The 15,115-nt window shown below is 53.2% G+C and overlaps 1 protein-coding gene across 2 annotated transcripts; it reads right to left on the bottom strand.

Annotated features, from left to right (window-relative positions):
* Nucleotides 1–1,717: 1,717 nt before the first annotated feature.
* CSRNP1 (cysteine and serine rich nuclear protein 1) lies at nt 1,718–12,608 on the bottom strand. Of its 2 annotated transcripts, none has more exons than XM_032183037.1 (5): nt 12,557–12,608; nt 6,730–6,925; nt 4,330–4,589; nt 3,898–4,194; nt 1,718–2,948 (listed from the first exon to the last, which is right to left on the bottom strand). In XM_032183037.1, exons 2-5 carry the CDS (start codon nt 6,899–6,901, stop codon nt 1,965–1,967), a joined length of 1,713 nt encoding a protein of 570 aa, XP_032038928.1. In that variant the 5' UTR covers nt 6,902–6,925; nt 12,557–12,608; the 3' UTR covers nt 1,718–1,964. The 2 variants fall into 2 exon arrangements, with proteins under 2 accessions (XP_032038928.1, XP_032038929.1); XM_032183038.1 differs by lacking the exon at nt 12,557–12,608 and adding an exon at nt 7,227–7,576.
* Nucleotides 12,609–15,115: the final 2,507 nt, after the last annotated feature.

The raw sequence follows: 15,115 nt of genomic DNA, 5'->3' as shown, positions 1-15,115 counted from the left end.
AAATAATATATTTATATATATATATATCTCCAGGAAATCCTCCATCTGCCAGTAGTATTCCTACAGTCGCCCTCCTGCCCACGGGGATGTCCCCGGGGCGATGCCTCGCGGGAGGACGCGGTGGGTCAGCAACGCTTCGAGGTTGACCGGCTCAATACCAGAGAAGATGAACAATTAAATAATAATAATAATTAATAATAATAATAATAAAACCCAGCCTTCGCGATATTCGTACACCAGAAGCTGCCCAAATTGCTGGCAGGGCGCTGGTGGTGCCTGCTGGAGCGGGCAGGGCTCGTCCATCCCAGGGCAGGTACCAACCAGCACTCAGCAGGGATATCAGCGGTTCAGCCGGGGGAAAGGACCCCAAAGCCCCTTTTTGGGGTGTCCCCTCCCCAGCTGGGTGGCTCTGCACCCTTTGTAAGGAGGGGGCTCAATGTAAAGCTGCGGGTTCCCATCGCGATACCCGGCCGCTCGCGCTGCTGGCGTAGGCACTTAGTGTATCACTGGCGTGCGGATTTTGGGTCCAGTTATATGGCATGGCCAAATAGTGTCATGTTCTTGGGCTGATTTCCACAACAAAAAGCCAAGGAGGCCTCTAATTTCCCTCCTAAACACACTGATTGCTCTTTTTTTCCTTCCTTCTCCAACTGTACTCAAACAATAAATAACCCACCAACCTTCACATCCCTCCCCCTGACTCGATTTACCCAATTGACCTATAAAAATGAAGAGTCTGGCCCATCAGTCTGGGGGCTGCGATACCCTCAACATTTGGGAGTCCTAAGGAGCACTCGCTGAGAAGTATGAGCAGGGTGCTGCTGCCCTTTGCTTTGCTCGCCTGAGTCCCAGGATCCAGCCCCCCTGCTGACGGGTCCTCTGCATATTCAGGCACCGAAAGATCTCATGGCCAAATCCTTAGGAAGTTAAATAAGTTAGAAAATAATTTATGAAAAGGGTTGGGTGGTTTTTGTTGATTAGATTGAGCTAGCTTGTGTTTCTAGGGCAGTTGAGGGTCCCCATATCATGGATATCGGACACCTTCGTGCTCTCATGTCTGTGAAAGGCTGGCTAGCTATCCAAGAACCCTACAGGAACCTCTCCCCCATCCCTCCCCTCCCACCCACTTGCATTCGGCTCTTGTAGAAATGTTACGTGAAGACCAAACAGCCAGCACCTTCCAGACTAAAACAACAGAGCCATCTTCAGGATGTGTGCCACTTCGAGACCTTATTGCCCTTCCAGGTCACTGATAAACCACAGTGCTACTCATGTACTACAGGTAGAAAATAAATAAATACAGATATATTATGCAAAAAATATGATTGTACACATAATACATCTGAGGTATTACCAATTTAAATAAGGTTTCATGCTAGTTCAAGCTTCGGTGGCTATTTAAATTCTGGAATTTGCAATAAATAGATGAAGAATGATTATGTATATAGTGTACGGATCTCTTCTGTAAACCTTTTTGGATTTGAACGCAAGAGTGTGTTGGGCTAGCTCTTACGCAAATCACAAAGTTTCACAATAAATACAGCTTCAGAAGTTGTCTAAAAAAAGTTCCCACAACACTGAAACGTTTCTAGAAGGGGCTGTGTGTACGACTGGCAACGTTCACAAGGAGCATTTCTCAACAGGTCTTTGCATACAAAACACAAGGAAATTCATACTTGAAAGTCTTTGTTCCTCCCTCCCTCCCTCCCACCCCATCACGAAAGTTTAGAAATTTTTGCACAAACAGCAAGAGAACTGATTGTAGCTGCAGTATGTCAAAACGTCCACGTTCTATAAAGACCAAAAATAGTTTGTCTGCTCAGAAAGTCTCATTATTTTTTGTTTTTCCTTTTCACATAGCACATCATCCTGTCACTGAAAGTTTGCCCGTCCCACCGTTCTTCGGCTTTGGTTTCGGCACCCCGATGCTGCCGGTCCTTCCCGTCCCTGGGTACCCGGGCATCTCACACCTTCACCGTCTCCATCAGCGACGACTTGATGGCGTCCTCCAAATGCTGATTGTCTGTGAAAGGGGCCGGGGTTTCAGGGACGGATTCGGACAAACCGAAGAGCGACTCCAACAAACAGGAGCCCTGATCTCCGCCTTGCGGGAAGCCGGGGAAATTAGGAAACTGAAACTGTAACGCTGAGTAGTTATCGAGGTTCTCGTACTCCTTCAAGGAGTTGTAAAGGGGTCCCAAGTTATAGTCCGAGAAGGACTGGAAGAAATCCAAGGAGTCAGAGGAAAGGCTGAGGTCAGCGTAGCTCTTGGAGCAGGGCTCGGCTGGGGCCGGGGCGCAGCAGGACAACCCGTCGCAGCGCGCGTGGGCGGCCTCCTCCAGCATCCCGCCACCGTCCTGGTTGGCGTTCTCGTCCAGGCACTCGGAGAGGTGGGACGAGGCCACGGGGCCGGGCTTGGCCTCACCGCCGTGGTCCTCGATGAAGAAGTCGGCGGGGTGGAAACAGCTCAGGTTGTCCTGGCAGCGGCCGCCCTCCTCCTCGGCGTCCGAGTCGTTGAAGTGGAGGATGCGCGCCAAGCCGTCGTCGTCGACGTCCGACTGGGATTTGTCGGAGGGGAGGCTCTCGTAGGGCTCCTCCAGGTCCTCGCTGGGGTGGGAGGAGAGGGAGGAGTCCGTCATGTCGCTGCTGCAGCTGTTCTCCCCCAGGGCTTCCAGCTCGGGGCTGAACTGGAAGGCGGGGGCCAGCGGCGCCGCGCGCTCCTCCAGGGGCCCCTTCCCCGCCGCGCAGCCCAGCTGGGGCAGCCGCTCCCGGAAAGGAGGCTCGGCCTCCGCCACCCCCTCGCTGCTCTGCTGCTGCTTCTCCAGCTCCAGCTTCATGATGGTGTGGATGAAGTGGGTCTGCACCCGGGACTGGTTGAACTCGATCCTGCCCTCGGTGTTGCCGCAGCCGTCCTTGGTGCAGCCGCAGGGGAAGGAGGTGTGGTCCATCTGGAGGGGGAGAAAGGAGACACAGGGGTGAGGACACGAACCCAAAACCGAAGCTTCCCTTGAGTCACCCTTGGAACCCACCCCAGCAGCACGAAGGAATGGCTGAGGGGTCTAAAAGCAAGCTAAAAAATACAGCAATTAAAAAAATTCCACCTGCTCTTTGGAAGGTTGTCATAAAAAGATGGATTCCGGTAGAACGGAAAAACCTTAAAAGGTTTAAAAAAAATCAAAATATAACACCCCAAAAAGAGAGGTAAATGGTAAACTTGAATTTTAATATACTGCATCTCAGTATTTAATATCCGTATCCTTCATCCCAGGGAGGGGATGAAGGACAAACCGTGACACCTTCATGTCCCAGCTTTCAGCAGCCACTAGAGGGGGGCTGTGACACGCACACGGAGCACTCCACGCTTGTGCACGCCTGTGCACACCCACCCTATAGCACCCCAGTGTGCAGCCACAGCATAGGAACGGCACCCGGAATAGGGAACGTGCCCCCAAAACCAAAACGGGGTGGGCACCCATAAAAATATAAAATATTTATAAAAAAAACAAGGTGCTAAATTGCATATAATGGGATTACCCCGCTGCTGTGATCTGCGGGGCTGACGCTGATGCTCCCACGTTTGCCCGAGTGCACCGGGAGCTGTGACACGCAGCAAGGAGGGGAACAAAAATACCAGCAGGGGGAGGAGGGGAAATCGCCGCCTCGCTGGAGGAGCAAAAAGCTTTTGTTTGCCAAGAGCAGCCCACATGGTCCATCTCTCTCTGCCACGCTCCGTGCGGGTGCGTTGGCACATCCCCACGGGACGTGTGGTTTGGGAGGTGGATGCTTTCGAGCAGCGCTTGCCTAGCAGCCTGGAGAGCATCTCCAAGACCTTCTCCTAGCTTTGCCCCGAGGACAGACGCACACAACAGGGACAATGTGAGCCAGCGAGGGCAGTACCTGGCATTTAATGCCCGCCAAGCTGCAGCTGCAGGTCTCGGGGTCGCAGACCTCCTGGCAGTCGCAGCCGCAGTCCTCCCGGGACAGGCGGATGCTGTGCAGCTCCCGCTTCTCCTCCTTGTCGATCTTCTTCACCCCCATGGCTTTGAGCAGCACCCGCCTCTTTTTGGCGGGGTAGGGCTGGAGGAAGAAGCCATCCTCCAGGTCCACGTTGCTGACGTCGATGTCGTCGTCGGAGATGTCCTCGACAGTGAGCTGGTTGGCCTCCTCTGACTCCTTTGTGCCGTTCATGGTTAGCTGAGGGCACAAAATGGGCAAAACGTTAGGGAACTGTTGGGGACACCAAGGCAGAGACCATCAGGAGAAACGAGGAAGGGAAGATCTGTCCTGACAGTGGCCACCTATGGGACTTCCACCGACCTGGCCACTCACCTTCCATTTCAAGGCTTCCAACTTCTCCTCTTTCAATTTCTCTTTCAGTTTCTCCCGACGGACGTTTTCCTGCTCCTTCGAGAACTCTGCTAGCGTGAACTGCCGGGAGGAGCTGTGCTTGCTCACCATCCCCAGCGTGCAGCCCCCACGGCTCGGCACACTCGTGAAGCCCTGGCAGCGCGGGAAGTAGAACACAGTGACCTGGTCAAACTCCACGTTGTTCTTCTTTAGCCGCTTGGATTTCTTCAGGATGGACGTGGCTAAAAATGGGGGAGGAAAAGAACATACAGTCAGCGCTGCCATCCTGCAGATGGAGGTAAAATATTGCAAACAGGCTCACAGTTGCTCTCGCAATGGGGACACGACAGGGTAAGGTCACAGCATTTTGTGTTTCAGGATCGAGAGGGGGAATGTGGATGGTGAGGAAACTCTGCCAAGTCCTGGTGCATCGGAGTCGCTGCTCAGATTCACCCTAAGAAACGGCTGCTGCTTCTCCTTCCCGCATGACTTCCCCCCAGGAAACACACATTTGCTTATTCTTCACGTGCAGCAGAGCAGAACGAACAAGCAACTGAACCACCCCGCACGCCTGCCCTGCTCCAAGCCGCAGCACCCTGCCTGCTGCCCCACAGCCAGGACCTCGAGGTCCACTCCTGGGATGCCAGGGCACTGATGCTGCAGCGTGGTGCAGCTCTGGCTTTTATGGCAGAGCCCAAAAAAAAGCCAAAACGTCTCTTCTTTTGGTACTTCCTTTCACCATCCACTGGGAGGAACTACGAAGCCATAGTTTGTTCTCCAGAGACTCATCTGAGAGCAGCTGCAAAGATGTTAATCTTTACGCAGGTGATCCCGGGGTAAACATGGCAATACATGACTCTGGTTTATCTTAAGCTGCTGAAGCACGTTGCACGCCATTTAGAGCAGAGCTCCTCCTGAGATACCTGGTTCTGCATCTGCAAACACAGCGAGTGGGGGAGGACTAATTGGTCAGGGCAATCTCAGAGGCAGCGAGTTTCCACGAGCTGCACAAAGCAAATGCAAAACGCAGCAGTAGGGGTTGCATGCTGCTTGCACGTCAGGAAGGAGAATCAGCGAGGCACAAATGCAGCATTTGGCTTTTTTTCTTTTTTTTTTTTTTGGCTGTTAGCTGCTAGTGCACGGGTGGGAATTGAGGAAAAGCAGCCAGGAAGGGCTGGGTGATTCCCTGGCACGGGACCAAGGCAGAGCCAGAACTGAGCTGAGCTCCTCGGATGGCGGAGCTGGGAAAGTGCAAGACTGGACAGTTAGCTGCACCCACGTTTCACAGGTCTCGCTTGCCAAAACGCAGCTTTTCGGTTTCGGATGAGAAGAAAAAAAAAAAAAAGCGTTCACCCAGCTGTGTCAGCAGCTTCTGCTCACGAGCTGAGGGTTTCAAACCAGGCTCTGCTGTTGCTTTGATGCTATCTTTGCATTGTGCATTGCTTTTTCATAATAACCTTGATTCAATCTCCTAAAACATCAGCTCTTTATCAAAAGGCAAGTTAACCACCGCGATCATCTATCGACTGAGCTGCTGCACTTTGGCATTTGCTTCTCTCTCCTTCCCCCCCCCACCTCAAATTGTTTTTCCATTCCTGACCCTTTCCTATTGAGGCAGAGAATACAAAAAGTTCATTGTTTTGTCACCAAACCTGGGAAGACAAGCAAGAATGAGCCTCTTTATTATTACAAGACTTCTAAAGCCTTTTCAGACCACTGCATGTTTGTGTATGTCTGCTAAGTGGACCTTAACTGCTACATACACTGGGCGTTCAGCATAATTTACTAGGTTGGACCATTTCTCCTCCACGAAGATGGTCCCCTATTGTCTTGTTTTCCCCTTTGCACAGCAGATAAGGGATTTTATGACCTTGTCTTCTGCATGTTTTCCTAAAAGCTCTCAAAACCGATAATGCTGGGAAAACAAAATAGCATTTATCTGTACTGACAGCGGAGGCAATGTCAAACGTGTCGCGTGCTTTGGCAAAGTCCCCACCTTATGTAGGAAACGGGCTCTGAAATGGTAATTAGGCTACTGGTTAACCATTTTGAAAACCCAGCATTATGGGCTGTGCTGTCTGTCCCATATTTGCCTGCTGAATAGCTTGAGAGAGGGCTGAAGGATGGTGGATGCTGCTACAGCACCGGCCTGGAGGCACCCATGTGCCTCTGCACACCCACGTCCTCCAGGCTCCAATTCCCAGAAATTTGGACTTGGGCAAGAAAATAACAAACGGGTGACAAAAGCTGGGAGGAAGGCCTGAGGAAGAGTCCCCTGGGTGAGTATGAAAACGAGATAAATGAGCACAACAAGAGGGAAAAGGCACTGTGGCTGCTTCCAGAGTGGCTGCAGAGCTGGAAGTGGGTGGCAGGGATACTCACGGGTGAAGCTGGGCGTTAAGGCAGAGCTGGGCTTGCTCTCTCCGCGGGAGTTCTCCTCATCCGAGTCCCAGCCCGAGGATGCTGAGGAGGACAGGGGTGAGCAGGAGGAGGAGGAGCAGTAGGTGCTGTCGTCCCCCAGCTCTTCGTACTTCCTTTTCAACACCCCGCTCATGGTGACGCCGTATCTTTCATATAACTGGAAAGCAAGAGAGAAAAAACAAAATAAAGCAAGGGAAATAACACCAATTGCAAGCAAGGCTTTGGCACCATCTCAATCCGGCCGTGCACGTGCAATTCCCAAAAGGTGCCCCCAAAACCCACACCTTGCTGCCACCCCATGGTGCATCCGCTGCTTTCCTCTCCTGTTTTAAGGCGCCGCAGAAAAAAACAACTATCACAGACAAGCGACTGTCCAGAAACCAATTCAATCAACACAAATGTTATCAAACAATAAGTATTACGTTTTGCTTACTAATTCTTTTATGTTAACTCCTTACCAGATCGCTTTCTGTGCAGTTACAGCTTTAACGTCGTGCTAATTACAAAAATAAGCCAGTTTGCAGAGAACAATCTGTTGGCATGATTTACTTGCTACAGCCCCCTGGGGAAACAGACTTATTAAATGAAGCACTGAAATACAAATATATCAACTGTGAAGAACAGCCCTTCTCCTCACGGTGCCTTTCATAGCCAGTCCCCCATTCAATAAGCTATTCTTGTTTAGGCTGGGTTATGCATCAAGCATAGTAGCAATTAAAAACAACGCAGCTAATTAAAAACAAAGGAGCTCTGTGCTCGCCGAGATTCTGAAATATCCCGCATGCTTTTCCACTGCTCATCTCGAGAAGGAAAAAATAAAAGGAAAAATGGGGAAAAAAAAAAAAGCCCACAACTTTGTTGCATGCTTTAACCTTTGGTTTTATGAAGTTTGTGGGAAATTGCACCAGAGCTGCACGCTTTGCCTGAGCGATATCAAAGCCCTCTGACACCGGGATGCTGGTGGGAAGGGCTCCCCCAAAACTGCCTCCAGCAAGGAGGAGCCGGGGGGATGCTCCCTGCCAGCCCTGCAATAAAACCAGCAGCAACACACGCAGCCAAAAGCAATCCCGAAATTCGGATAACAGCAGGAGGACTCAGACACAGAGCCCCGATGTCCCCGGACCAGGGTGGTGAAAGGGCAGGTACGATGCTGCCAGCCACATCCCCGTACCCTGCTGTGAAACTCTCCCCCCAATTTCGCTCCTCGTAACCGTAACCGTATCACTTTCTCACCCTCTTTTGCATGTCTGAAGTTAATTTAAGCCCGTCTCAAGAAAAAAAAAAAAAAAAAAAAAAAGAAAAAAAAAAGAAAACCCAAACACAAAACCAACGCTCTCCTGACAGCTCTGAGCATAGAGCACAGAAACCGCACAGCCTTCAGAACCTCCTGGTGACGGGATTTTCGGTATCTCAGCGGCGCTGCACAATAACACCTAGGCTGACGGGCGCGTACGCCGTGCCTCCAAAGCCCCAGAGCTCATTAATCACGATTACCAACAGCTTCCCAGGAGCCGGCAGTCCCCTAAAAGGTTAAAGATGGATGGATGGAGCCGTTCCTGGGTTGGAAGAAGTTAATCATTCACCGCAACGTGCGCCCACGGGGCTGCTGCCCCCCTGGGTCCCCCAGCCGTCCCCTTCTGGTGGCGAACGGTGGCCCTGGGGCTGCAGGTGCTGGTGCCAGGGGTTGGGGTTTTTGGGCCTCGATCCAAAGCAGACGGAGGGAAGGTGGCCCTGGCGGCCCTCCAGCGGCAGTGTGTCCTACCTGGCACCTGCACTCAGCCCTCTTCTGGCAAAGCAGAGCTTGTGGGCAGCCACGATGCCCAAAAACCTCACGTCTCCTTGCTTTTTCATTTTTTTCCTCCACCTGTTCCATTGCCTGTTGCTTTTAAGAAACAACCAGGAGTGAAAGAAATCTCCAAATCCATGGAGTGGGTCTGAAGGGAAGCCCAAAGCGGAGGTTTGCGTGGCACCGGTGTCTCCTCGTCCACACAGAGTGACCAAAAACTGCAAAAATAAACTCTGGGAAGCAGCAGCTCGCACCGCAGGACACCCACTCGCCGCTCCGAGGACACTTCCTCCACCTCCACCTTCCAGCCAACGGAGGGAGCACCCGGCTCGTCCAAGGATGGGATCTCCAGCAGGATGAGAGTCGAATGGGCAAGGCGGGCGGGTGTCATTTCCACTTCGTCCCCTCCTGCGGGGACACCGGGGTGCGGTGGAGCAGCCGAGGTCACGGCGCTGGCGATGAGTCCCTGGGCAGCGACGCTGCTCTGGTGCAGCTCACCCCATCTCGGAGCCACTTCTGCTCGATGCCATCTCCCATTTGACATCCATCCATCCATCCGTCTGTCTGTCTGTCTGTCCGTCCTCTCCTCCAGGGCCAGCCCTCCCCAAGCACAAGCACCCTCCTCTCCACCCCAAAACCTGACTCTGGGGATGCGCCGGGAAGGGAACATTGCTGCCAGCCTGAAGAGCATCAGGACTTTTACCCAGGGCCAAAAAAAAAAACAACACCAAACAACATCTTTTTATAAGGGGGTTGCCCAATTTGCAGAGAAGGGAGCAGAAGGGTGATGCTGCAGGGCGAGGCAGCCCTGATGCTCGGGTCACCTGCAGAGCCGGATTTCCCAGCCAGAGCTCACCAAGCTGTATTTTGGATGGTGCCATCATTTATTTTTTTGGAGGGGATTTTACAAAATATATCTTCACGCATCTACCCCCCAAAAAACCACCCTCTGGGCGGGGGTTCAGCTGGCAGGTCACAGCCGGTGCCCTCCCCTCCTCACCCCAGCACTCGGCGGTGGAATTTGCGCCGTGGGAGCGGTGCTGCCGAAACCGCCGGCCGCAGCCGGGAGATTTGAACCACGGTGATGCCGCCAGCCTGAGACTTCAGCCCGCGTTTGTGCCTAGCACAGAAGTCACAAAAATGTGCAGAGCACCGTGAAAAACAAGGAAAATATCTCTGCTCGGCAGTGCAAATCTCTGCAAGCAGCACGGAGCGCAGGAGGATTTTACCACCTTCTCTCTCTCTCTCTCTCTCTTTTTTTTTTTTTTTACATAACCTGAAATAAAATAATCCTATCTTCCTTTTAGTTGCCAAAAAAGACATTCTGTTCTTGGCTAAGACTTCTTACTCATCTATTTTACTGAAAACAGCTTTTGGAACAAGTACATAATGCAATGGATCAAACCCGCAGGAATTCCTCTCTGGCACCAGAACTCCCACTATCCTGGGAATACTTTCTAACAAATATTTAGCCCAGATGTGCATTCCTTTCTTTCTCTCTCCCTCTCTCCCTCCTTTTTTTTTTTCAAACATTACATTTTTTTTTTTTGGGGGGGGGGTGTCTAATGGGGGCAGGGGAAGGGAAGCAAATCTGCTAAGTCCCATTTCTGGCGGCCAGCAAGTTGCAGGGTAAAGCCCTAATACGCAGGAATGCGAAGAATTAACGTTTTAACTATCCTCCTCTGGGACAATGTATCAACAGTAAATATTTCGAGTAATTTAGATTTAAGAAGGCTTGGCATTTGTTGAGCCCAGCGAGCAGGAAGGCAACCAAAACCACTATCAGCGGCCACTCGGGCTGGTTCTGAGAGGCTGCACAAAGAGATACCGCGGATAAGGAGGTTCGGCGCCCGATTTTGGGGCCCTATCTGCACTTTTTATGGGGCAGCGCACGCAGCCACGCAAGGCAGGCGAAGGAAACCTCTCCCAGTGCACCCTTGCTTGCTCTGCTGCTCCTCAAAGCAGCTTCCAGGGTATCGTGGCAATATTTGCAATTTCTTCTTTTCCAGCCGGGGAATATCCCAAAAGGTGGAAGGATCCCAAATCTCCGCGCAAGCTGAAGGCAGACTCTTCCTCCACAAAGCAACTTGTGTTAACAAAAAAAAAAAAAGCAAACAACCAGTGCAATCCACTAAAAGCACATATTTTCAGAGCCAACCTCCTGGCTCTAGGAGCACCAGCATCCCCAGGCAGCCGGGTGGGCTCATCCCAGTGCATGGGGTCGAGGTCACAGCCCAGCCCCACGAGCTCCACGCCTCGAGCCAGGATAAATATTGGTTTAAAACCCACTTCAGCCAGGTACGACTCGCACAGTGAACCCTGGGGGAGTCTTTTGCCCCCCCCTATTCCAGGGGTTTATTCGGGTGACCTTGGCATGAGCATCGCCAAAAACTGGCATGGTGCTGAGCCTTGCGCTGAGCACCCCGAAATCCTCACCCCGAAATCCTCACCAACTCACAGCCTGGCAATGCCTCCAGGCAACTTCGTCACCCCCGTGCTATCGGCACCGACTCACTGCCCGTGCATTTAACTATTTTAATTCCTGCCATATTTACCTCCGTGGGTTCCCAGATGCCGCTGGGGCAGCCTCCCTGCGGGGTCGCTTCCCAATTTCGGGGGCCGTCCGGTTCAGCCCAGCTGATTTTCCCCCCTCCAAGGCCGGGTCTAAGGTTTCATAACCTTCCCCTGGTTAAAAATAACCTCTCCTGCCGCTGCACGACCCAGGCGCGGAGGCAGGGATCCGCTCGTGGTGCCACAAGTGCGCTCTCCTGCGGGGCTGGGCGAAACGCCTTCCCCGGGAAGCAAGGCAAAAGAGCTCACTCCTGCCAATATTTTGGGAAGCTCGCGGAGAAAAAGCTCCGTGGGGTTTGCCACCAAGCCCTTCTTTCTCCCCGCCAGCCCGAAGGGTAAATAAGAAACATTAGCGAAGGCATTAAAAGGTTATCTGGCACGGCCCGGACGAAGCGGGCTTCAAGATGTACTCGGCGCAGATTGCACCGCAATAAATATGAAAGGAGCGAAGCGTGCTTTGTCTAGGAAAATCCTCTATTTGATTACAGCTGATGAATAATTCACGGCGGGTTTCCATCCTCGTCCTGCCCTCGGTACACGCCGTGCGTTACCTTGCCGGCCGTGTGTACGCCCGCGGGTCCCTGCGCTGAATTATTAAAGGGAAAAACGCTCCGGCACCAAAGCAAGGGGAAGAAAATAATAAAAATATCTTAAAAAAAAATAAATGAAAAAATAATAATAATTAGCTGTGGGACACCGCTTCTCCCTGCACACCAGCCCCATCCCACGGGGAAAACACGGCGGAGGGGTGACAGGCGCTGGGGGGAGCCAGAAAAGAGGAATTAAAGCGAGGTTTGGGAACTCGAGAGGGTTTTTTTTCGCTGCTCTTGTTCCTTATTTCCCCCCCCCCAGGTGCGGTGTGAGAGCTCCCCACCGGGGGTCGGCGGTGAAGGAGCCCCCCGGGGGGGGGCGCCCCGTCCGTCGGTCTGTCCGTCGGTCTGTCGGTCGGTCGGGGCGCCGGTAGGTGTTGCTGTAGCGACGGGAAAACATCCCCGAGCCGGGGAGTTTGGGGAAAGAGGGAGCCTTGCCGGGCTCTCCCCCTCCACCACCACCACCCCCGGTTTTATTTCACCATCGCCGCGAGCTGGCGGGGGGGCGCGCTCCCCCCTCCAAAAAAAATAATTAAAAAATGATTTTTTTTTTTATTTTTCTTTTTAAGGGGGGCTCAGCAGGGCCTCCCCAAGACTCTCCTCATTCCTCATCCTAACCAAGAGGTCCGGGGAGCTCCGCGATGTGTCCCGGTTGTGTCCCCGATGTGTCCCCCCCTCCCTCCCCAGCCCGGCTGGGAACGAAGACGGGGGGGGGGGGGGGGGGGGGGGGGGGGGGGCACCCAACCAAACCCCGCTCCCCCAAACCCCCCGTGACGGATTCACCCCCAAACCCCTCAATGCCAACCCAAACACCCCACACAACCCAGCCAAACCCCTTTACCTGAGGAGGCGGCGGGTGGCGGCGGCGGCAGCTCCGGCTGCAGTGGCGGTGCCTGGCGCGGCGCCTCCCGCTCTGCCGCTGCCGGGGCTGCGCCGCGCCGCGCTGCCCTTTTTCGTCAGTGGAAAACTCCGGGCTCTGACGCAGGCGGTGACAGGAGCGGGGCCGGCTCGGCCCCGGGCCCGCCCGGTTTCCTGCTTCTCTTCTCTTTCTCCCCCCCTCCTCCTCCTCCTCCTTCTTTCCTCCGTTCCCCGGGCGGGGCGCTGAAGCTCGGCTCGGGGTGGCTCCGCCGCCGCCATCCCGCCCGCACCGCCGGGGGCGCTGCCCCTGAGGGGCCGCTGAGGCGCCGGGTGGCGGCTGCACGGGGGTGGGGAGGCGATCGGGGAAATAAAGTGGGGTGGTGCGAGGGGTTATGGCTGTGGTGGGGTTCAAATGGGTTTGGGGGACGCGGGGTGTTCTGAGCCTGCAAGGGGTTGGGGATGCACAACCACTCCGGGACCCCAAAATGGGTTTGGGTGCCGCAGAGGATTCAGATCCCACAAGGGCTTGGGGACCCACAACCACTCTGAGACCCTAAAATGGATTTGGGTGCTTCAGAGGATTCAGATCTCACAAAGAGTCGGGGACCCACAACCACTCTGGGACCCTAAAATGAGCTTGGATGCCTCTTGTGTGTTCAGGTCCCACAAGGGGTTGGGGACCCATAACCACTCTGTGACCCTAAAATGGGTTTGGACACCTCAGGGTGTTCAGATCCCACAAGGGGCTTGGGGATCCACAGGCATACTGGGACCCTCAAATGGCTTTGGATGCTTCAAAATACTCGGATCCCATAAGGGGTTTGGGACCCACAACCACTCAGGGACCCCAGAATGTGTTTGGATGCCTCAGAGGATTCAGATCCCACAAGGGTCTGGGGTGCCATAACCACTCTGGGACCCTAAAATGAGCTTGGATGCCTCTGCGTTCAGGTCCCACAAGGGGTTGGGGACCCATAACCACTCTGTGACCCTAAATTGGGATTGGATGCCTCAGAGAATTCAGAATTCACATGGCATTTGGGGACCCACAACCACCGTGTGACCCCAAAATGGGTTTGGACTCCTCAAGGTGTTCAGATCCCAAAAGGGATCAGGGACCCACAGGCATACTGGGACCCCCAAATGGCTTTGGATGCTTCAAGATACTCAGACCCCACAAGGGGTTTGTGACCCACAACCACTCAGGGACCCCAAAATGTGTTTGGATGCCTCAGAGGATTCAGATCTCACAAGAGCTTGGGGACCCACAACCACTCCAGGACCCTAAAATGAGTTTGGATGCCTCAGAGAATTCAGAATTCACATGGCATTTGGGGACCCACAATCACTCAGGGACCCCAAAATGGGTTTGGATGCCTCAGGGTGTTCAGATTCCACAAGGAGCTGGGGACCTACAGCCATGCTGAGACCCCAAAATTCATTTGGATGCCTTAGAGAATTCAGATCCCAAAGCTGTTTGGTGACCCACAGGCATGCTGGGACCCCAAAATGGGTTTGGATGCCTCAGAGGATTCAGATCCCACATGGCATTTGGGGACTCACAAGCAACAACCCCACAGGACCCACAACTTGAACCCCCAAATGGATTTGGGCCTCACATATCATTTGGGTCCCTTCAGGGGTTTGAGACCCACAGGCAATGGTTGGTCTGTTGGGCATCCAAACCCAGAAGAAGATTTGAGCCCTACAAGAGGTTTGGGTCCAACAAACATGGCCCCTGAAAGGGATTTGTCCCTCACAAGGGGGTTTGGTTCCCTCAAGGTTTTGTGACCAGTTAGCAAGGGTGGACTTTAAAAAGGGTTTGAGCTCAGCAAGTGTTTTGGGGCCCACAGTGTTGGCCTGTGGCCCAACCAAGCCCAGACGAGCATTTGAGTACCACAAGGAGTTCAGGCCCCATGAGGAGTTTGGGCCCTATAAGAGGTTTGGGACCCAACAAGCAGGCTTGGATCCCAAGATTTGGGCTAGTGTGTTTGGGCCCCACAAGGTGTTTTGAGACTCATGAGCAAGGGCTGACCTGTGAAGGGTTTGGGCCCCACAAGGAGCTTGGGCATCACAAACAGGCAAAAGGGATTTGAGATCAAACAGGGGTTGGGACTCCCAAGCAAATTTTGGCCTCTTTAAGGTGTTTGGGCCCTCCAAAAAGACTTGGGGCACAGCAGCAAGGCTTTTGTCCTCAAAATAGGGATTTTGAACCCAAAGGGATTTGGTCCACAAAAGGTGTTTGGGCCCTATTGACAAGGGTTGATCCCCCAAGGGGATTTGGGCCCCCAAAAGGGATTTAGGCCCCATGGGCATGGGTTGGCCACCAAATAAGTTGGAACCTTTCAAGAAAGAGCTGTCCCCCAAGGGACATTGGCCCTATAAAGCAAGGCTTGGCTCTCAGAAGGCTCCACCAGCAAGAGGTGGGATGTTTTTGGGGGTTCATGTTGCAGTGTGGCTCTACCAGCAGATGCATTTTTGGGGGATGGAGGGACATTAAAAAAGATTATTTTTATTCCACCCCCTGCCAACACAGGGCCCT

Source organism: Aythya fuligula, chromosome 2 (genome assembly GCF_009819795.1).
Source record: "Aythya fuligula isolate bAytFul2 chromosome 2, bAytFul2.pri, whole genome shotgun sequence".
Taxonomy (NCBI): domain Eukaryota; kingdom Metazoa; phylum Chordata; class Aves; order Anseriformes; family Anatidae; genus Aythya; species Aythya fuligula.
The sequence above is the reverse complement of the archived record's forward strand: the minus strand, read 5'-3'. Positions and strand labels throughout refer to the sequence as shown.

Excerpts from the sequence above, each read along its gene's own strand:
- CSRNP1 (XM_032183037.1), bottom strand. The coding sequence starts at position 6,901 with ATGAGCGGGGTGTTGAAAAGGAAGTACGAAGAGCTGGGGGACGACAGC. Across the intron at positions 4,590-6,729 it reads CTTAACGCCCAGCTTCACCC|CCACGTCCATCCTGAAGAAA; the intron begins GTGAGTATCCCT and ends CCCCATTTTTAG. Across the intron at positions 2,949-3,897 it reads TGGCGGGCATTAAATGCCAG|ATGGACCACACCTCCTTCCC; the intron begins GTACTGCCCTCG and ends CTCCCCCTCCAG.